This window comes from Carassius auratus, chromosome 12 (genome assembly GCF_003368295.1).
Source record: "Carassius auratus strain Wakin chromosome 12, ASM336829v1, whole genome shotgun sequence".
Taxonomy (NCBI): domain Eukaryota; kingdom Metazoa; phylum Chordata; class Actinopteri; order Cypriniformes; family Cyprinidae; genus Carassius; species Carassius auratus.
In genome coordinates this window covers 13228548-13252286 of record NC_039254.1, presented here as the reverse complement: position 1 = coordinate 13252286, position 23739 = coordinate 13228548, and the positions used below count along the sequence as shown (strand labels likewise).

The following is a 23739-nucleotide window of genomic DNA, read 5'->3' as shown; positions in this document are numbered from 1 at the left end:
ACACACAAGACAGAGTCATCAGTGCTACTGTGAATATCAGCTTAATGTCAACTGCATTTAAGTGGTTTGTCACTGCTAAGTGTGCAGGTCATTTCCAGTCTAATGTTAGTGTCCCATCATTTGCACTTGCAGTTTCTAGTTAAGATTTAATAGTAATTTGGGAGGGAAAAAAATGTCTACTGATGACATTACAATGGAGTGGCTTTTAGCTCATGACTGTTAGAATTTAGACTAACATCTATATGCTAGTGCACTCCTAAAAGTTGAGTTATCTTTTAGTGGATAAACATTTAGAAAATCTATTGTTTCTCTTCATTTTGTCCAATCAAATGCTCTCAGGAATGAGAACTGTAAATAATTGTAATAATAATTAACAGGTCAGTGTCTACCTACATACTTTCCTGCTGAACAATGACATTTACAAGTTTGGAAAAATCATTTTATAAAAAATACAAATACTCATTCGTCGATACATACATTTTAATTTTTCTATTTAAAAAAAATCGCATAAACATTAATGGAAATCTGCAGACTAGCAGATTTTACTGGTCTGAACCTATTTTTGTGACCCAGAACTGCTTTTTCTGCTGTGGAGATTTGTGGAAAGGATGTAGATTGGACACCAGCTCTGCTTCCCCTGTTGGAAAAGTGGCTTCTGTCACACTTACTGTTAGTGCGCTGTGTATCAGATGTGTTTCCATCACCCGGGGCGAGTCTCAAGTGCATGTCATATCGGGGGTGTCGGGGGTGGCCATGTCATAACGCAGAGGGCACTAGCACACACAGGAAATCCATTTAAAGCTCCCCCCTCCCCCCATCCAATTCTCCCAATGGTCTAATCCTCTCCAGCAGCACTCAAGCCGAGAGTGTTTCGTTTTCACTGCTCTTGACAGTGTTGGCTTACCCCAGTTCAGCATCACGAGGATGGGCTTTTACAGCCACTTTGCAATGGGTAGATGGATGAATGGACAGAGTGAGCGTGTTAGAGCTTCAGAAACCTTAGCGTCTTGTGAATCCGCCACATTAACAGGATCAGTGTGGAACAGGACTGAAGTAAACCCAGAGCTCTTTTTCTCTCTCACCGACTATAGCCCTATTTGGACAGAACTGGTTTTCCAAGAGGTCAGATTCATGTTTCCCAGACGTACTTTGTGATCTTAATCCCGTCTGAATTAAACAAGTCTGTGTCTCTCACACAGTCTTGAAAAAAAGAAAAAGACTTGTTTTTCAACTAAATTGGGCTTCCTCTAAGAAATCTAATCCCGTTCTGGATAGGAATGTCTGTGACTGTTGTACATTAAATTTTTTCAGAATATCCCCATTCATACTAAACTAACTATTTATTTTGCAACTAAAGCTACATTTCTGCTCTGATGCACCTTCATTATAGTTTTAAACCTTGCTCATGGAGACCCACCGTCCTTGTTTATTTCCAACCTGCTTCAACACACATTTCCGTGATTTTCAAGCAATCCTGAAGGCCTTGATTAGCTGGATCAGGTGTGTTTATTAAACTCTGCAGGACAATAGATTTGGAGGATAAGGGTTGACCTCTAATCTAGACCTTCTGATAGCTTTCTTTACAAAATTACAGTCCGTAATGATGGCATTCAACCTGATCTCAGAAGAAAATGAAACTATTTTATGAGGTGGCATTTGCGCACAATTTCTGCAGTGGGAATTGTATGAAAATATACAATTTTTAGAAAAAAACAAACAAAAAAAAAACAATTAAGATCCAACCATAACATTCACATTCAGACCCTACCAACTTAGTTAAAATAAGTTATTCCAATTCTATCCAATTATATTTTCTGAAATATAAGATGTTCTCTTAAAAGTCATATCTTAAACATCTTTTAGAAAACCTATTGTTATGTTCCCGGTTAATCTAGGGCTATAGGACCACGTAACACAATAAGAAAAGGTGATGTGTGGAGGCAGCAAGGTTCGATTCCAAATAGTGTGTGTTTACATTCACAGATTTATGCTAGTACAGTTAATTGTTGTTGTTTACAGCATCTACATCCATCACAGATACAGATAGAATTTCTCAGAACACCTTCAATAAGGTTTAGGGGTTTGTACAGTATGAAAACCATTACATTTATACAATATCCCTATAAAACATGGAAACCCAACGTGTGTGTGTGTGGGCATGTTTTTGTGACATATCAGGACACAACTTTGTATAATGACATGGGTATGACACAGGTATTACAAGGAGACTTATGAGAACATAACCCATGTCCCCATTTTTCAAAATGCTTATAAATCATACAGAATTATTTTTTTTGAGAAAGTAAAAATGCACAAAGTCTCCTGTGAGGGTTAGGGTTAGGTTTAGGGTTGGTGTAGGGCGATAGAATATACAGTTTCTACATTATAAAAAACATTACGCCTATGGGATGTCCCCACTTTTCACAAAAACAAACGTGTGTGTGTGTGTTTTGGAAGCAGTTTTGGAATGACAGTGGTGTTGAGTAAATAATATCTTTTATTATTATTTTTAGATGGACTATCCCTTTAATACCAAGTGTAAGGGGGCTACATTTGTGACATATGCTTTTTCAAGTAAAGTCTGTTTAGCTAAAGGTGTATATTGGTCATTACAGCATGTAATGGCTGCCGTACATCAGCCGTTTGCCATAAAGACCTCTTGCCAGAGCTGCAGCGTGTGCCATAAATGCCTGAGTGTGCTCTATAGGGCACATTAAAGGGGCCTTGCCTCTCTGTGTTTGAGGAATGATGGGTCAGAGAGAATAAAAGTGCAATGTGAGGCCATGTGGAGGTCTGTTGTTTGTGTAGATTTATGAAACACACCACCCTGTTAAACTGCCTGTTACAGCTTTGATATACTTAGTGATGTTCTGATGACCCACTCCAGCACTACTAACATTCTCACTTTCCTGTGTGAGAGGGAGGTATTTGGATGTGCCATTTTCCACTTTTTAACCCTTAAAGACTGTAAAAAAAAAACATTTTGGGGGCACCTGATATGCCTACACTTTTCTTTGTTTTTAAGGCCTGTTCTATTTAGTGAATTCTATTCAGCTATTTAGTGAAAACAATTGCAGAAATTGTCTTCTGCAACAAAAATACAACCTACACACAAAATGAGTGAGAAAAATACAGTGCAACAGAAAACATTTTTGAAAATTATCTTTATGTACTATATAATTATTGTTTACATGATATACATAATATAAATGGATCGATCCCCAGGCTATACTCTGTGTCAGAATTGATTTTACGGGAACATCGCCAAGTGACGCAAAGACAGAAATTCCAGTGCTTTATCCGATGGGTATCTCTGTTTCATCCTTTTTTTGGTTTGTTTTATGTCAAAGTTGTGTGTTTTTCTGTGCTTTTTCAGAGTGTTCTCTCATGCAAATGTGTTTTTTGTGTGTGTTTGTTTTCATACACGCATGATCACATTTCCAAAGAAGCATCGTGAATGGTAGTTCAATTGGTTTATTGGTTGAATGCCAATTCGGGCATGGGGGTGTGTAAGCGTAAGTACAACAACCGTACCTTTTTGGCTCAGAGGAACGAAATGTATGTAAGATATACTACTGTAATCAAAAACAAAAATGTAACAAATTATAGAAGCTTTTTCTTTTTTTTTTAGATTTTTTTCCTTCCCATTTTGAAGTTTATTTTGGTTTATTTTATTTTAGTTGCTATATATGTTAGTTTAATTTACTTACATATAAATATATCCAGGACCTCAGTAACTCTAGTCCTCGTTTGAATATTAGTAGTTATTAGTTACAATAACAGTTAGTTATTTCACTTTCTTCTCACAGTTCTTTATGTGGTAAAAAGGGTTCCCACATCACCATTCCCAGATTCTTGATGTCATCCTGCCTAGTTAAACCATGTCTTAAAATCTAATGCACAAGCTCAATGATCCAAGAGCAGACTAGCTTAGAGCTCATCCCTATGGACATAGTTCACAGCTAGAGTTTCCTCAGTCTTTCCTCCTTCTGGCATTGCACTAAAAGATGAAAAGCTGTGTTTGGTTTGAAGAGGGATTTATTGGTATTAGAACAACACAAACTGTGTGGCGCTTAGAAGCGACGGGCGTTGGAGGAAATCAGACCCAAATGATATTGCAATAACTCCAATTTGTCGTTCAAACAGTACAAAATGCCTCAGAAATGGTTATTATTACTGCATTTAAACAAAACATTAATTCTATGACTGTTTTGCTGAGCAAACCTATGTAACGCAGTTATATTACCATAAATTCATGAAATAGTCTTGAAGTTCACTTGTTCTCATTCCATCACTTTAGAATAGAAAAGGCTGATAGCTCTACAGTGCTGAGTTTTTACATTTACATTTATCTGACACTTTTATCCAAAGCAATTTACAATTGCTATATACAGTATTGTTCAAAATAATAGCAGTACAATGTGACTAACCAGAATAATCAAGGTTTTTCATATATTTTTTTATTGCTACGTGGCAAACAAGTTACCAGTAGGTTCAGTAGATTGTCAGAAAACAAATGAGACCCAGCATTCATGATATGCACGCTCTTAAGGCTGTGCAATTGGGCAATTAGTTGAATTAGTTGAAAGGGGTGTGTTCAAAAAAATAGCAGTGTGGCATTCAATCACTGAGGTCATCAATTTTGTGAAGAAACAGGTGTGAATCAGGTGGCCCCTATTTAAGGATGAAGCCAACACTTGTTGAACATGCATTTGAAAGCTGAGGAAAATGGGTCGTTCAAGACATTGTTCAGAAGAACAGCGTACTTTGATTAAAAAGTTGATTAGAGAGGGGAAAACCTATAAAGAGGTGCAAAAAATGATAGGCTGTTCAGCTAAAATGATCTCCAATGCCTTAAAATGGAGAGCAAAACCAGAGAGACATGGAAGAAAACGGAAGACAACCATCAAAATGGATAGAAGAATAACCAGAATGGCAAAGGCTCAGCCAATGATCACCTCCAGGATGATCAAAGACAGTCTGGAGTTACCTGTAAGTACTGTGACAGTTAGAAGACGTCTGTGTGAAGCTAATCTATTTTCAAGAATCCCCCGCAAAGTCCCTCTGTTAAAAAAAAGGCATGTGCAGAAGAGGTTACAATTTGCCAAAGAACACATCAACTGGCCTAAAGAGAAATGGAGGAACATTTTGTGGACTGATGAGAGTAAAATTGTTCTTTTGGGGTCCAAGGGCCACAGGCAGTTTGTGAGACGACCCCCAAACTCTGAATTCAAGCCACAGTACACAGTGAAGACAGTGAAGCATGGAGGTGCAAGCATCATGATATGGGCATGTTTCTCCTACTATGGTGTTGGGCCTATTTATCGCATACCAGGGATCATGGATCAGTTTGCATATGTTAAAATACTTGAAGAGGTCATGTTGCCCTATGCTGAAGAGGACATGCCCTTGAAATGGTTGTTTCAACAAGACAATGACCCAAAACACACTAGTAAACGGGCAAAGTCTTGGTTCCAAACCAACAAAATTAATGTTATGGAGTGGCCAGCCCAATCTCCAGACCTTAATCCAATTGAGAACTTGTGGGGTGATATCAAAAATGCTGTTTCTGAAGCAAAACCAAGAAATGTGAATGAATTGTGGAATGTTGTTAAAGAATCATGGAGTGGAATAACAGCTGAGAGGTGCCACAAGTTGGTTGACTCCATGCCACACAGATGTCAAGCAGTTTTAAAAAACTGTGGTCATACAACTAAATATTAGTTTAGTGATTCACAGGATTGCTAAATCCCAGAAAGAAAAAAAATGTTTGTACAAAATAGTTTTGAGTTTGTACAGTCAAAGGTAGACACTGCTATTTTTTTGAACACACCCCTTTCAACTAATTGCCCAATTGCACAGCCTTAAGAGCGTGCATATCATGAATGCTGGGTCTTGTTTGTTTTCTGACAATCTACTGAACCTACTGGTAACTTGTTTGCCACGTAGCAATAAAAAATATACTAAAAACCTTGATTATTCTGGTTAGTCACATTGTACTGCTATTATTTTGAACAATACTGTACACGTCAGAGGTCGCACACCTCTGGAGCAACTAGGGGTTAAGTGTCTCAGGGACACATTGGTGTCTCACAGTGGATTCGAACCCGGGTCTTTCACACAAAAGGCTTGTGTCTTATCCACTGCGCCAAAACCACCAAGATATTTATGCCAAATGAATGAATTAATTCTTAATTTTAAGATTCTAGATTTAGACAAATTTTTTAAAAGTTTAAATTAACCCAAAGACCCCAGACGAGCCCCCAATTCATGTTACCCAAATTACTCAGCATAAATAATAATTTTGTGGTCTGTCAGGAGTCTCAGTTCAACATCAATGAAAGCTTTTATTTCTAATTCTATTTTTAATTTATTTTTTTCTTGTCCAGGTAGAGTCCTTCTGAGAATGAATTTGGGTAGTGACAGCAACCTTGAAAAGAGCAACCTAATGCATTTGAAAAAGCTGCATGTGGCTGGTGACAACCTATGTGTCCTGTAAAATGCTTAACGCTATTGTCCTGGTTTAAGGCACCTTTCTTAACTTCCAGGAAATAATATATTTTAGGGTGGGTTATAAAAATAGTTTAACACCCTCAAAGGTACTATCCACAATTACCTCCATTAGCTTGGCCCATAAACCCAACTTTACAAACTCTGGCTGGCCTGGAATGGGGGTGGGTGGCTTTGAGCATGTCTCTTATGTAATCTGCAACGTGTAAATTAGGTTTAAATGAAGAATTTGTTTTTTAAGATAAATGCACATGCACAAGCTTCTCAGTATTGAGATATTTCTCACAACACAATAAAAAGTCTTGCACGTCATTCCCAGTGAGTTACAAAAACTCACGCCCGATTTCCTCTTTCTGATGAAGTATGAAACTCACTCACTTACCTCACATACTGTAAGATCCACTGGGTGGGTTGCAACATTAAGCATTAATTGATTAAATCAAATTTATGTATTAATTCATCCATTTTCCAAACCGTACTGTAAGTATGGGTGAGTGACTAGTTGCTTTTGCTGTTTAATGATGGGAAATCCATAATGACAAACAACTAAACCAGTTGGATTTGCGAATAAAGCAAGGCATAAATGAAATGCATGCTTACAGCTAATCTAGCATTCAGCTGCTGTGATTGTAGAGTGGTCCAGGTCTCAGTGTACTGAAAGACTGGAGGAGGGAAAGTGCTGTAGAGGAATGCTGAGTTTGCTGTCTTATCAGCAGGTACTGCATTAAAACACTGTTTTATATTCACCCTCTGCTTAGAATCACCATGACACTTGACTCAGGAGTACACAACAGTTGTTATGTATTGACCCAAATTCAGAACATACAGTGGGCACATGGTGATCACATAATGTTATGTATTATCTTGCATTAGGTTAATACATTTTAAATCTGGTGACATCTGCGGACATGATGCTAGAGCTTTTCTTAGAACAAAACTTGTTTTTTGTTTTCACAGTGACTTTTAATCAGCTGGTGTTGCAGTAATTTTTAGTAGATCGGTTTCCCTCAAGTTCATAGTGTTCAAGTTCATCATCACATAAACTTTTGAGTGTGTTCCAATAATGCATGAGGCTGTTCCTGGAGAGCTACTGTCCTGCATAGTTTAGCTCTGTTCTCAATTAAACATGCCTAAACCAGCTAATCAAGGTCTTCAGATTCACTAGAAACTTGTAGGAAACTGTGTTGGAGATGGTTGGAATAAAACTCTGCAGGACAGTGGCCCTCCAGGAGCAGGATTGGACGCCCCTGCAATAATGGGACCATGATCCGCATAGTAGCACAATCTTGCCTTCATTTCAAACTGTGCATCTGTTGGTTTATCATGTCAGGCTTAAAAACCTTTCTGTGAATCATTTTCCATGAAAACTTTATTTAAAAATGAATGCCACTTGGTTTTGTATTTTGTTATTTAATGCAATGACATTTATGATCCAATCACTTTTGGGGGACACTTTCTTGAATCAGTTTGTGAGATAAAACTGGATATTCAGAGTGATATAAGAGTGATATAAGCACTTACAAAAGTTTACTGAGCCACCTCCAAGATGTGGCTGTTGTTTTGTGACTCATTTGAGGCTGTTTCTCTGGATACTTTCAGCGCATCATTCAGAGGAAAGCGCAATTCTTGCTGAGTGTGGTTATGCAAGGCCGGTGAACAAGGTGGAACGCCTTTGTGTGATGTCAGATGAGAAAGGCATGGAAGCGAATCGGTGTCATGGAGTGGGTCATGGAGAGGTGAGGCTGACTGCTTCCATGGGTTCAGCGAAAGTTCAGCCGCATAACATTAGGCAAATTAGTAAGACGGCAATGGAGAGAGAGAGACAAATGAGCCATGTGAGAACTAGAGAATGGCCAAACTAGTTGAGAATAAGGAACTCTGAAGTTGGTTTAAAAAAACAAAACTTAGAGGATGTGCATTATGTAATTCAGAAATTGTGAAATATTGACAATGAGTTGTGAAAATGCATTATTCATGATCTGCTTCTATTCTGTTTGGAGGCTTAGAGATCCCTTGTGCAAATTTTGTAATTTAAACAGTAACCTTGACTCATGTCAAATCTATTATTAAAGGACTGAATTATTTAACACAACGATGCAATACTATATATATATGGACCACAACATTTTTCGAACAGAGATGTATACATTATGAATAAATAAGCTTTCCATTAATGTATGGTTTGTTAAGGTGGGTCAATATCTGGACGAGATACAACTATTTTAAAATCTGGAATCAAAATATTGCAAAAATCACCTTTAAAGTTGTCTAAATTAAGTACTTAGCCATGCATTTCTAATGTGGTAGGAAATTTACAAAATATCTTCATGGAACATTATCTTTACTTAATATCCTAATGATTTATGGCATGAAAGAAAAATCGATAATTTAGACCCATACAATATTTTTGAATGTTGCTACAAATATATTTTTGCTACTTACGACTGGTTTTGTGGTCCGGGGTCACAAATGTGTTTTTTATTTAATTTTAATTCATTAACTTATTTCTTTATTTGTTCAATTTACCTGCAGATATAAAACAAACTGAAATACTGAAATATATGGCACATGTAGTTCGGTACATCGACTACAAAATAATCTAAATTGTATACTTTCATTAGATGTCCTGGAATAAATATTGGATCATGGACTTTGTTTACCAAATGTATTTTAGTATAATGTTTTGTTTGTTTGTTTGCTTATATATATATATATATATATATATATATATATATATATATATATATATATATATATATATATATATATATATATATATATATATTTGTTTATTAATTTATTAGCTTATTCATTTTAATTATTAATTTAGGTAGATTTTTATGATGAAATTAAACTTTGAAGAACTTTCTGAATCTAACTTTGCACATACTGGCTATTGAATGGTTTGGTAAGAACACCTAAAAAAGCTCCTGTCAGATAATGGAAATGAATAAATGAATGAATAGCTGGGGAGTTAAAAGCCGTATTGAAATAATAGACAGTTGAAAAATATGATTATTATTATAATTTATTTATTTATTTTATATATTTTTTTACAGCTAAAAAAACTTACATGTCATCTGTAATTATTAGTTTAACTTAGTAAAAGTTATTGAGAGGCAATGTGGGCGGGGCTTTGGAGACAGAAGTTAAGGCGGGCAGAGATTAAAGGGCAGATATTTCAATGTAGGCGTGGCTAGAACGCAGTCACTTGCCTCGTCATCATTAATGGGCGGGACACACAGTTTGCTGCTCACTCGGGTCAAGATCCTCTCACATTCTCAGCAGCTCCGAGCGCGTGAACACAAGGTAACCGCGCGGATTAATAACACACGCGCACACCAGCTCTTTAAACGCTCGTTTGTGTGCTGTTTATAACCGGGAGGACATTAAACATTCAGAAAGGATCCTGTTTAAAATCGCTGCACGAGTTTTATGATAACACGAAAATAATCACATCACTAAATCGGAGCTTCGCAAATAAAATTGGACCAAACTCACCGCTCAACACTGGACATTTGATGGATTTACTGATGCCTCGTTCGTTCTGTATGTTATTATTGTATTAACCGATCAAGAAGTAAATGCAGTATATATGGTTTAAAACATATAAGCTACATATGCTCTTTAGAAAATTGCGCGTTTGAGACATTGTTGAGCCTGTATGAGAATAGGCTATATTTTTTTTGCAAAAGGTCTTTCAGCGGACATTGATTTGACTGATCTCTGACCATGCACAAGCGCTTCAGCTTGAGTTTTACTCGCTTCTGTAGTTCCTGATCTCCTCTGGGAATATCTGGGATGGCTCCATCTCTCTGTTAACGCTCTATGTGAAGTGGACAGTCGTGGATCAGCTGTTGTCTTGAGGAATCGAGTCCGACCTGATCATGTACGAGAGTGTGGATGTGAACCCTTTCCTCATGATGGATTACTATAATCAGAGCAGAGGATGTCTGATCCCGGACAAGATGCCCCATCCCTTCAGCTCATCCATCAGACATCAGCACTGGAGCGGATCCAACCACTGTACGTGCGTTTACATTCAGCAAAACACTTTATGTTTGTTGATTCTCTTAAACTAAACTGCATTCTAAGTTGTCTGATTTAATTCCATTTGTTTCAGTCATTCTTATACTGATATTTAAATCCAGCTGGTTGACCCACTTACACACACACACAGAAAGGGAGAGAGAGAGAGAGATGCTCTTGTCTGCATATTAGCAGCATGCAGATCTTTACTTTGGATTTAACATGCCTGTTTATTTCTTTCCATTATCAGTCTGGAATATTTTAACAACCAGTCTGTAAAGATAGCAATATCTAGCAAGTCATATAAAGCACATGGCTCTGAAAACATTTAATCATGCAGATCTTGGCTCTTGAGAGCCGTGCTTTTATGACAGCTCGTTAACATGCTGAGCATTAATGGAACAGAGAAAATGAATGAAATTCAGAATAAGGTTAATGGGAAACTTGCGGATGTGGGATTGTGCTGTGCTTAATGGTGAAATAGTGTTTTATGGGTCATATGTGAGAGATAAATGTGATGAAGAGAGAAAAGTAAGTGCAGGAGTTTTGCTTGAACCAGTTTTAAAAGAGTCCATCTGCTGTATCTCTGAGCCGTTGTGGATGGTGACCCGGGGTGTACAGGGTCACGCATCCATGACCTTTGACATAGAAACAGGGACGTAAACACTGAAATCTTACCAAAAGAGTGTAAGAAACAATAGTATACTAAATGTTTAGCCAAAAGATCACGTACATCAGACTCTCAGGTGGCTCAGGGATCCTCAGTACAAAAATGCAAAATTCTGTAATAACATTAACATACATGACTACATTGTGCATAGTAGTGTTGACCTAGTTTCGCAGTTAACAACTTTTACATGCTTTGCCTCATCCTGGATTCTTTCAGCTATTGTTTTGTCCAACAAAGACATTTGTATTTGTTTACTGATGCTTTTACACTCATCTACTGAAACTATGGCCGCCTTTAGAAATACATTTTGTGAAATGAGTATTTTTTTCATGTTATATAAGAAATGTCTATAAGTTTTATATAAATAAACTGTGCCGTTTTTAAGGGATCCCAGCAGTCTGTGGACCTCCAGTTGTCCACATAATCATACACTGGTTGTACTGTTTTGGTCAAATAGTTCCATAGCATCACTTTGGTAAAGACAGCATTACAGTTAGGTCAAAAGTGCAAGTTTTGTTGGAGGTGTATGGATAAGATGCTTTATGTTGGGGAACTTTGAGCCACCAGGAGACCCTCACTCTTGGCTAGCTCTCTGCAAACACTCTCTGCAAGCACTAAATTACATAAGAAATGGTGTTGTGCAATAGCAAGTGTGCCATTAGATGCATCATTTACCTTATTAAAATAGTGTTTTGAGTTATGATAAATTGAAATGTTCTTAATCTGCCTTGTTATTTTTTGTTTTGCAACAGCATTTCATATACAAAGTTGACATTTCCAATTCCAATCCACTTTTTTTTTTTTTGTGCATCACATTGTATTTGGATTTTAGAATATAGTTTCCCATGCCCTTTGTGGTTGTTGGCATATCTTAAAGCACAACACTGATCGCTCACTACCACAGGCAAAAAAAAAGTTAGTTGAATCACATTACGATGTTTAATTCAAATCAAAACATTATGCAAGTAAGTATTCACAATATAGGGAGGAGAGATTGAAGGTCTTTTTAGCTACTTAATGGCTAAAAATGCTTCTGGAAACTTACTGTTGGAGCTTCCTGTGTAAGCCCATCCAAGATGTAAATAAGTCTGTATCTTCGTTGCAACATATTTGAAGAAATTAAGCATTAAATCACTTGCTCACCAAAGGATCCTCTGCAGTGAATGGGTGCCGTCATAATAAGAGTTCAAACAGCTGATAAACACAGCTCAGTAATCTACAAATAATCCACATGACTCCAGTCTATCAATTAACATCTTGTGAAGTGAAAAGCAGGTTTTTGTTAAGCCATCAAGACGTTTTTAACTTCAAGCCATTGCTTCTGAGTAAATATGAGTACTTTAGTGGAGAAAGTAATCTAGTCTTAATCAGGAGAAAATAGGCACAGATCAAGCACCGATTAAACGGTTGTAAACAAAAACATGTTGGTGGATTTTAAAGTGAGAGCACAACAGGAGATGGATTGCTTCTCAGGATTTGGTTCTTACAAGCATGACATTTTTCACTTCTCGACTCTCATTCTGACAGCACCCATTCACTGCACATGATCCATTGGTGAGCAAGTAAGGTAATGCTATGTTTCTCCAAACCTATTTTGATGAAGAAAGAAACATCTACAGCTTGGATGGCCTAAGAGTCAGTACATTTTGAGCACTTTTTTATTATGAGGTGCACTTTTTTTTCCCAATGTTCTTTTGATGAAATATTCCTTGGCATATCCCAGTTGAAACAGGCTCATAAATGGCATGTATATTACATTTACATTTAGTCATTTAGCAGACGCTTTTATCCAAACCGACTTACAAACGAGGACAATGGAAGCAATCAAAAAACAACAAAAAGAGCAATGATATATAAGTGCTATAACAAGTCTGAGTTAGCTTAAACTACTGTACTGTACTGTACATGTAGCAAAGGCTTTTAAATAATGTAATAAATAAAAAGAAAACAGAATAGAAAAAGAATAGAGCAAGCTAGTGTTAGAGGTCTTATATATATATATATATATATATATATATATATATATATATATATATAAAATTGTATAATAAATGAAAAGAAAATAGAATACAAAAAGATTAGAAAGGTAGTTAGATTTTTTTTTAATAATAGAATTAGAATAGTGAGTGCTAAAAAATAACTTACATACTTAATATCTTAACTACAGCATGTAGTTGTGCACATTGATTAAAGTTTTTTTTTTATATCATAACATGAATTGAGCAGCAAATTGCAATATGTTTGTATCATATTCCCGCACGATAAACCACTCATAAATGAGAGTGAGAGATGAGGGTGTTGATGTGTCCGTATGGTCTCAGTCATCAGACTGACGGCTCAGGGTCTTTACGGGGGTCGATCGGGATCAAACACACTTGATCTTTGATAGTCGGCTTCTCTCAGTGCTGAGGTGGGGTTTCCAGAGAGATTACACGCCTCAGCGTGAAGGAATGCACTGCCTCTTATTCACATGACAGTCACACACATACACACTCCCCTTCACGCTGCACCCACGGACCTTTGTACACACTCCTCTTTACACATGCACAATTCTTACTTGCATCTATTCTTAAATTCTTTTCATGTATAGCATGCCTTTGCACACACTTCACATGTCAGTGCATTGTTGTGCCTTAATAAGTATGGCTCACATCCAGCTTTCAAAATACACCTTTTTAGAGTTTTTATTATTTACTTTTTATTTTAAGCATCTGATCTTATTTAACCTGTCCACATTCTATCAGTCAAAGCAGTACAAAAATGTTTTGATAGGATTACTACTGCTTCTTCAATGGGGCGTCTTCTTTTCTTTTCATTCTCATCTAAGGTCAAATCTCAGGCGGCTTCAGGCTTCATCTCGCATGGACATTTGATCTAGGCCACTTCTTTATTTTTACATTGTCTGTTTTATTGTGTGGTGTTGAATGGGACTGATGCTGAAATGCCTATGTTGCCGATCACATTAACAGTTCATTATGCGTCCCCTGGCTTTCAACGCAACATCCCATAGCAGCTTTTCGAAGTCTAAACAGATGGCTTACTACATCAATCATTACAATGAAAGACAATGTTACATGATCCCTCAGAAATCATTCTAATATGCTAATATGGCCCTCAAGAACCCTTCATTATTAGTTGAAAATGGTTGTACTGTCTAATGAAGTGTGAAAACCACAATAGAATTCTTTAAGCAGAAAGTTTGAAGGACAACATTTATTTGAAATCTAAATGTTTTGTATAATTTTAAATGTATTCACAGTTATTTTTAATCAGTTTAATGTACCTTAGCTCAAAATATCCCATAGTGGCCCCAAACTGTATCTACGGTCAGAGCAACATTTATCAGTTTCATGGAATATTAAAACTAAGGTAACAATAAGGTAACAATTTTGTATATGTACCAATTCTCACTATTAACTCTGGTTGCTTATTAGCATGCCTATTATTAAGATATTTATTAGTATAAGCTGATACAAGCTGTTTATTTGTACTTAAAAAAGCACACATTCTGCATGACCATATTCTACATCCCTAACCCTACCCATTACTAAACTTAACATTTACCGAACTAACTATTAATAAGCAGCAAATTAAGAGTTTATTTAAACAAAAGTCATAGTTAATGGTTTGTTAATGGCGAGAATTTGACCTTTTTTTTTATTACAAAAAGTAAGATGTTCTCTGACCTCCATTAACTAAATGGAATCAAACTCTGCAAAGCTGAATACTTTACAAGAAATAGGATAATGTTGAATGTGTGCAGTGTACGTGCTCAAATGTGCATTTAAGGCCAAAAAGAAAGGCATCCTGTCCAACTTTGCAGAGTTGCGCAAGGCTGACATTTTTCATGCAAGAATGTGCATTAAAATCCATGATATTAAAGTAAAACATCTCTGACTGGACCAGCTGAAAGCACTCACGCACACACACACACACACTCACACATACACACACGCACACGCACTCATGTCTGCTCCAGATAATTGAGTTTTGCTTTAGCCTTTCTGAGAATCAGAATTCTGTTGTAAAGAGGAGGACATGATTTTTTGAAACTCATTGTGTGAGTGTTTGTGTGTGCAGGCTGGTGGAAAGACAACACTTGAACCTGAATACTTTCGTCTGAACTTGAATGACTTCTGGTAACATATGCTGACACATGATTGGCTGAGAGCAGGAAGTATTCTGGTGCCAAATGAACCACATGTTTGCAGAGTTATACAAGTGTTCACAGAAACAAGGAGACGATGTGTGTCTAACTGTTGACTGTACTTACTTTGAATAGGTCCTTGTGTACGTAGTGAAAGGGTTCTCAGAAATTCTCGTTGTTCATGGATATTTTGCTCTGCGGGGAAATCTACTGTAAATGGTTGCAGAAGGATTAGGTTTAGGTTTGGTTTCTTTGGGTGTGCGATATGTATCGTCTACCATAATATCGTAATTGTTGTTTTAACAATGTGGAAGCTGACATTATTGAGTATGTCAATCAATTTGCTACAAAACAAACAGAAACACTCCTTTAATTATGATTTATGCAACAGTTGAGTAAGAAGTTAATATTGTGCGGATACAATAATGTCAGTATTTTCTGTTTGTGCTCTGTTTCGGTAACAAAACCGTTTCAAACAGAGCCATTGGTGTTTTGAACCAGTGGTGTTTTGTTGCTGAATAAATCAGCATCTTTGAACAAATTAGTGATTCAATGATTCATTCATAAAGACTTTGTTCTTGAATGAATCAGCAATTTGAACTAATCAATTGAGTGAATGACTCAATGATTCACTCATTAAAACAATGACTTGCCTCCGCTTACTAGGGGTTCTAGTTTATTTTTATTGTTTAAATTAATATTCTATCATATCTAAAATAGCATCATGTATGCAGTGTAAATACATCTGCTGTTACATAATGCTGCTTTAAATGCAGCCTCTGTGCCAAAAAATATAATGTAAAAAGGATTTTGTTGCTACAGATTATTTTACTTATTGTGTTGTTTTATTCTGATGGAATTTATCACTATTTTTATCTAAGAATTCAGCATAAAAGATGATGCGTACATATAATATGGTTAGGAAAAAAGTTATATCAGTGTGTCCTGCACAGCTGAGAGGATGCAGGTGAGACATAAAAGCTTGCACCTCCATTTATACATCCAGTGTTTTCATTAACCTGTGCAAAAAACCTTCCTGTAGCTTTAAGACTTCTGTAAATTATCTCTGCAATGATTGATTGGCTACTCTTAACATACCAGCAAATGCTTACTCTGATCATCAGAGCGGTTTTAATACGCTGAATAGTAACTGAATAGATGTTTATATGTTAAATGTATAGGGGGTTGTATGTTAATTAGTTGTGATGCCAACAACTTGACAATTTCTGATCCGGTGGCCTCAAGTACAAGCTCGATTAGAATACTCACTAAAGAATACGTTGTGAATTTCATAGGTTACTCCCGCTGACTTTCTGAAATATAATAGGTAAAGTTAGGTTGGTTATGGCATCTGTTTACTCAGTGATGTGGGTTGTCATTCTATATATATATATATATATATATATATATATATATATATATATATATATATATATATATGCGTGTGTGTGTGTGGTGGTGGGGGGGGAGGGTTCTTACTAATTGTAAAATATCTGTATTATAGGTATTAATTCAAAACAATATATTATAATACAAAATATTACAAAATATAGTATCTCAGTGAAATTAAAGTAACACTGATCCCAACTCGAATGTGTTGTAATAACATGATGTTATGTGTGTTTACAATAGATTCTAGATTAGTTTTCTTATGAATCATATTAGTGTGATGCTGACAAATGTGTGGTTGCATAAATCACACATTTCAAATGTGATTGTTTCATTTATTTCTTGATTGTGGATTGGCACTTGTTGGGCTCCACACTAGTGTATGACAGCAGAAATCATCTGTTAACGCTTTTGTGTCTGTTGATTGTTGTTGAGAATTCCATATGATGTTACCCTCAGCACAGGAAGAGCTGATCTCTGTGTTTAAGTATGTGGTAGTTTTTCAAAGACCTCAGACACTCACAGGAAATTGATGTCTGAAGAGGGAACGAGATCGTCTGATCCTCAGAAATCTCCCTGAGTGAGTGCACACACATATTCAAGGTATTACCCCAGTGAACTCTGCTGACAAACCAGCGACCTCTGAGGTAGTCGACATATGTTCATTCAGTCTACCCATGGGACAGGGGCATGATGGGAAATAAACTTCTGTGAAACTTCTTCACAGCAGAGTGAAGCGTGTCAACCTTATTTTACTTTAATTATTGAGGACAAACGAGAGCAAGTGAGAGACGGGACTGTTTCTATTTTCATTCAACCTCCTTATTTTGCCAAATGTCCCCAATGAACCATGGGAGCAGACCTCTTAATGAGAACATCACTGACAATCAAAACAAACATAATAGTAATGAGGTTTAAAGGAAAAATACACCCACAAGTAAGAAATTAGTTGAAAGTTGCCTGAGGATATCCAAGATGGAGAAATGTTTTGTTCTCTATTGGAACAGATTTGGAGAAATTTAGTATTACATTTTATTCTCCATGCTCTGCAGTGAATGGGTGCCGTCTGAATGAGAGTCTAAACATCTGATAATAACACAATAATCAACAAGAAATCAATGCCAGTCCCTTATTTAACTGGCTCTACTTCCAGCTCCACTCCAAAAAAAAGGGGTATATATATATATATATATATATATATAATGCATGTATGTATATGTAGATGTATATGTTTAGTTATTGTACTGCCAAGGTCTTCATTCATTCATATCCTTTCTCCCAGATAACAGCATTATATTTCAGCATATTTTCAGATGTCATGCGCTAGTGGACCTCATCTTGTATATTGCTTACAAAAACAATTGAATATGTTTAAATAATGATGCTGGCCATTTCCACTGCACTATTTATGTTAAAGCTGCCCTCTCTAGCAATAATTGATGCTCACGGTCCTTAAGCTATCGAATCCATACACTATACACTAGACAAAAACACATGCTCGTGAAGCAAATAGACCCGTGTCTGTTCTGGAGAATTCATGGGAAATAATTGAAGGCAGTAAAGGCTTTGAAAGGGCCGATTTGAGTGCTTTTTGCTTTGGCAACATAATTGGCCTACTTTCTTTCTCTATGACGTCAAAATCAAGAGATAATAGCAAATCATGAAACTGGAACAATCTAGTTCATGTCAGAGCTGTGTGTCTTTGTGTTGTTTCTGTACTCTAAAGAATCATTTTTTTTTTTTTTTTTTTTTGCATTTTCCAATAGCCAATATACATACAATTTAGTAGGGGTGTGCAGTATTGACAAAAATTATATTTAACTTTTATTAAAAGAATAGTTGAAAATCTGCAGAAAATGTACTCACCCTCAGGCCATACAAGATATAGATGACTTTTGGAGATGAGTCTCATTGTGATCGATTTGGAGAAATTTAGCGTTACACTCAAAAAAATGACTCTTTGGCTGAACATGATTCTATCATGGACAGTGGTTCCACATGTTTGTACCATGTTATTTGGACATGAATAAATCAAGTTATAAGGACTTGTCTACCTTTAGTTGAGTTTACTCAGTTTGCTTTAGTTCATCCTACATGAAATATCTGAGTAGAGATAATATGTTTACATCATGTAGAACCACTGTCCATGCAAGTTTAGCCAAAGTGTTATAAAAACATTAGCAAGTAAGATATAACTTTTCTTTACACATGATGTTAATTGTTTGCAGTTTAAGGATGTTACTATGTGTACATCATACACTAGCACTCTCATTAAAGTTGCTTTTTTTTAAATTAAGTATTTTAGACGTTCTTTCAACCAGGTCCTCAACCCAACCACAAGCTCCACACTTCACCACAATGGTAACTCACACAAAATACACCAGTATAAAGTCTTTTAAAATGCCCACATAATAGAGCATTATACATGAAAAAGTCTCCTTATTATCACATTTTATTAAAAACTGCATAAAATAACACTTTATTTCAACATTTTCTCTCCCCATATCCAGTCCTGTGCAAAGCATGATGGGAAGTGTAAAACTTATTTTGAGGGACTTGATTGAAACATGTTCTTTCAAAATGAAAACTTTATGTTAAACCAACGAGAGACAGGTTTAAGTCAGTTTAACATGACACAATCATGTTGAAATGAAAAATAGCCAAAATGGCATTAATTCAACATGAATTGTTCAGGTAAAGTGAACAAAACTAAAAATTCATTTTTTTGAGTGTACTTGACTAACAACTCTGCAGTGAATAGGTGCCTTCATAGTCCAAACAATTGATTAAAAAAAAATCTAATTTGTATGCAAGTAATACCTGTACATAGTGTCAGCTTCCACATCAATACACCAATTACAATATTGTTATATATGATGTATATATCGTATACAATACAATTTAGTGACCACCATTGAGCTGCATAATTACTATATGAGTTACTTGTAAATCAGTTTTGCTAGGGTGGGATTGTGCTCAGGTACTTGACATTCATTGTCCAGTTATTTATAATGTTTATGCAATATTTAATGGTCACTAAATACATTTTAGTCATTTGGGTTCAGACCATTATCTAGTATAGAAAAATATGTATATGTAGGCTACAAAATCACTAATACAGGTGTGTTTGTGTGTCTGTGTGTGTGTGTAATATAAACAGGAGGTGTGTGTAGGCAGGGAGTCTCCTAATCTCCTCCACTCAGCATGAACACATGCCCCAACCATACAGAGAGAATAACTCTGACATTACAACCAAGGTTAGATGATAAACTGGAAATATTATGCCATGATGATATTTATGTTTGTCTGTAATGGCTTAAACGTAAATGTCAAAATGTTAATATATATATATATATAAAAGTTAACGTCATTAGATCAGATTAGATTAATTTGTTTTTAAATCTTAAAGGAAATATTTTATTATGGAACATTTTTTATGTAAATGTACTTGCAGCTAATGCCATTTTTGCCTAAGCTTAAATCAGTTTGATTTCTTAAACATCTCTTTTAAGCGAGACAAGGAAGAATTTTATTGGGCCTTTAAGTTTTAGTTTGTTTACATACTATATTTGTTTGTACTGTGTTTATTTATTATGTTGATATAAATGCAAACCCATGCATTTATATATTAAGGTATTTTTTTTTATATATATAAAATATTTATATTTATATATAACAAATTATATACATATATATATATATATATATATATATATATATATATATATATATATATATATATATATATATATATATATATATATATATATATATATATATAGAGAGAGAGAGAGAGAGAGAGAGAGAGAGAGAGAGAGAGAGAGAGAGAGAGAGAGAGAGAGAGAGAGAGAGAGAGAGTAGTTATATACACAGAGACACACACACACACACACACACACATATCATATAGAAAATATTTTTCTGAATGATTATTTCAAATAAAGCAACCTTTGTGGCTTAAGCTTTTTCATAAGTACGGTTAATGAAACAATAATCTAAACAAATAAAGAAAAATAAAATATTAAATCTGCCTTCCTTTAACAGTGCAACTGTGAAATATTTGCACCCGATAACATGACTGCTATTTTTAACATTGTAAATGTATATTTAAATAGTTTATATATTGTCCGGTGGAGTGTTTCATTGACAGTTAGTTACACTTTCTACCCGGTAACATGGCTGCTATTTTTAGTATTGTCTCGTGGCATGTAATGTTTGACTATTGATTTTCAGGGCAGTAGTTAATTGGTTTTAGTTTGTCATAAATAGAATGGATCAGACGTACACTTGTTGACCCAGTGAAGTTGTGATCCATTTGTCTTCACTGATGGTAGACAGATCATGTATAAAAATGCCTTGGGTCCTGATGCTTAAAACACTCTGTCACTGCAAGGCAGTGCATAATCTAATAGTGAGATAAGTGTGTGTGTGTGTGTGTGTGTGTGTGTGTGACTGCTCTCCCATAGGGCCTGTCTCTACCCCGCTAACACACTTAAGCTGGACTTAACCAACCCAAATCTGATTAATACCCCCTCCCGTCCTCTCCCAGCGCCCTTTGGGCCGCTCATAATGAGAGCTAAACAAGCCCAGACCCAGACCTGAACCCACAGATGAATAAACTGGTGATTACAACAGGCACAGAGAGAAAGGGAGACATATTGTCTGACAGGAAGGAGGAGTTAAAGGCTCCTAAAGATGCAGAGAGAGACCGAAGAGGAGAGCAGGATAGAGGTTGAGTTACAGTGTTTGTTGGTTGTCAGAACATTAGGAATGTAACCTCAGCTTGAACCTAGAGAGATAGACCGATAGACGGAGAGAGATGACCGGTTATAGGGTCAGCGTATATTCAGGGCTTAGCCCAGACCTCCTGGGATACTTACGGGATGTTTTTAATTAAATGGTGGAACGGGACACTCTTAAATGTTGAAAATGTTACATCTTTGAGCCAAATTACTGTATTTGAGAAGAACGGGATAGCTTTCTCCAAATACATTAGCAAACAAGAGAGTCTAGTGTTAATCAATGATTAGTTTATGCTGTGTATCTATCTATCTATCTATCTATCTATCTATCTATCTAGCTAGCTGTCTGTTTGTCTGTCTGTCTTTCTGTCTATCTAAAAATACCTACCTATATTATACTTTTAGTTTCTGAATTTAGATTTTTTTTTATTTTTTAATCGTAGTACATCACCAACAAAATGAGCTATTTGGCATTTCTAAAACAACATAAAAAGTTAAGCGCATTGCATTATGGAATACTCTTAAGAATATTCCATACATATACCAGGGTTCCTCAATATGCGACATGCGGGCCACATCCGGCCAACAATATAAAAATGTTTGGCCCGCGCTAATTTGAAATATGTGGCATGAAAATTCAAATGCAACATCAGAAAGCAACATTAACTTATATTGTGTCTACACTGGACGCGAGCAGCGTGACATAACAAAATACAATAGAGCTTATGATAGTCGGGGATGCTGTCTACGCTTGATGTAGCACAGTACAGCGCGACAAATCTCTGACAGAAAACTTCTGACTCGTTCTATTTATGATGCGGCTCTGTGTAGTAACAGCTGCTCTATGTGAAATCACACACCTGATGGAATTAACCGCTGATTAGAGAACCGGCTTTACTGAAGAGATGCGCATTAACGATCGGCCGATCGTGATCGGAGCAGCCCTACTTGTTTTACACTACCATTAAGGAATTTTAAACAAAGAATGTTATAGACTTTTCATTAAGAAGCATATCAACTTGTGGAAAATGGGCATCTTATGACCCCTTAAAAAGAGTTTGCAAGTAAAGCAGACGCAGTGCATTTTAGTTCGTTCTGCTTTAGTTATTTCTAAACATTTGTAACATTTGGATGGGACACCATCAGTATGCTGTATGTCAGTAAGACTTATGGCAGCAGTCAGAAGAATGATTTCTGGAGTAGGTTGCACCTCTGAATGATTTTCTTAGTGACAGAAATGACAAGGCATGAAAGGTTAGTGTGAAAAACAAGATGATTAAAAACATTCAGGGCTTCGCTAAAAAAATTCAGAAGCCTGCACATGGAGAAAAACGAGGAGAGAGAGAGACAGCGGAGGGGTTGTTGTAAATGAGCAATAATGTGGTGTGTTATATAAGTGTTCTGTGTGTAATTCGGTTGACATGAGAGAACAGACTGACATAAACACTACAACACTCACACTCATACACACACAGTGTGCTCGCTCTATTTTTCCCCGGATCACTTCATTCATCTCTCTCTTTCTGTCTCTCTGTTGTAGTGGGTGTCCTGAGTGCATCTATTTGTTTGCACACACATTATTATGCAGTGGCACCAAATTAGGATATGCAACAAAATGCGAAGAGGGACACCAAAATCATGTCCTGGATCTTTGTATTCTGGCTATATCTTTTTTTTTCTGCATTTAAAAAAAATATATTCATTTAAATTTCTGACATTTTGCTCAGTCATATTATATTTAACTGTGGTTTTAGAGTGTTCCTATTGTTTTCAGTGTTAAAATTTGTTATCCTATGCCAGTTTATTGTGCAGATATAACTATATGGTCTTAAACATACTTGAGGCAAGCATGTGACACACATGCAAAAGCTTCTAGCTATTCAAGCTAAATTTTTACCCATCGTTTACAACCCTCTACATTGCAAGTAAATTACTCGCATATGCGACTAAATCTTCACTCTGGGCGACTAAATGATGTCTAATATTAGCCAAAGGCTAATAAATTCTCATATATTACTCGCCAGTATGTGAGTTGGAGGCTAAGTATAAGTTTAGCTCAGATGTATGTTCACTAGCCGAACACTCTCTGTTTGAGCGCTTCAGAGTTTCTTTCTCTGTCAGGCGATCAGTGATATTTCTCAGTTTATCTCAATGGATGCACAGCGTACCTGTGTTTGACGTACCGTAAACTCTACTGTAAAGGTGCACCACTCACCAGCGCTTTGGTGAGAGCAGAGAGAGTGAGAGAGTCT

The 23739-nt window shown here is 36.2% G+C and overlaps 1 protein-coding gene across 2 annotated transcripts in view; it reads left to right on the top strand.

Moving 5' to 3' along the window:
• Positions 1-23739, top strand: part of LOC113111880 (retinoic acid receptor alpha-A) — a 130873-nt gene that overhangs the window by 90277 nt on the left and 16857 nt on the right. Inside the window, exon 1 of one of the 2 annotated variants that reach the window (XM_026277053.1) lies at positions 9765-10536. The exons of the other annotated variant lie outside the window; for it this stretch is intronic. Within the exon in view, the coding sequence (XP_026132838.1) occupies positions 10398-10536 (139 nt within the window). The 5' untranslated portion in view covers positions 9765-10397. Of the gene's footprint in view, positions 1-9764; positions 10537-23739 lie in introns of those variants that run through there. 2 annotated transcript variants of the gene reach the window in all.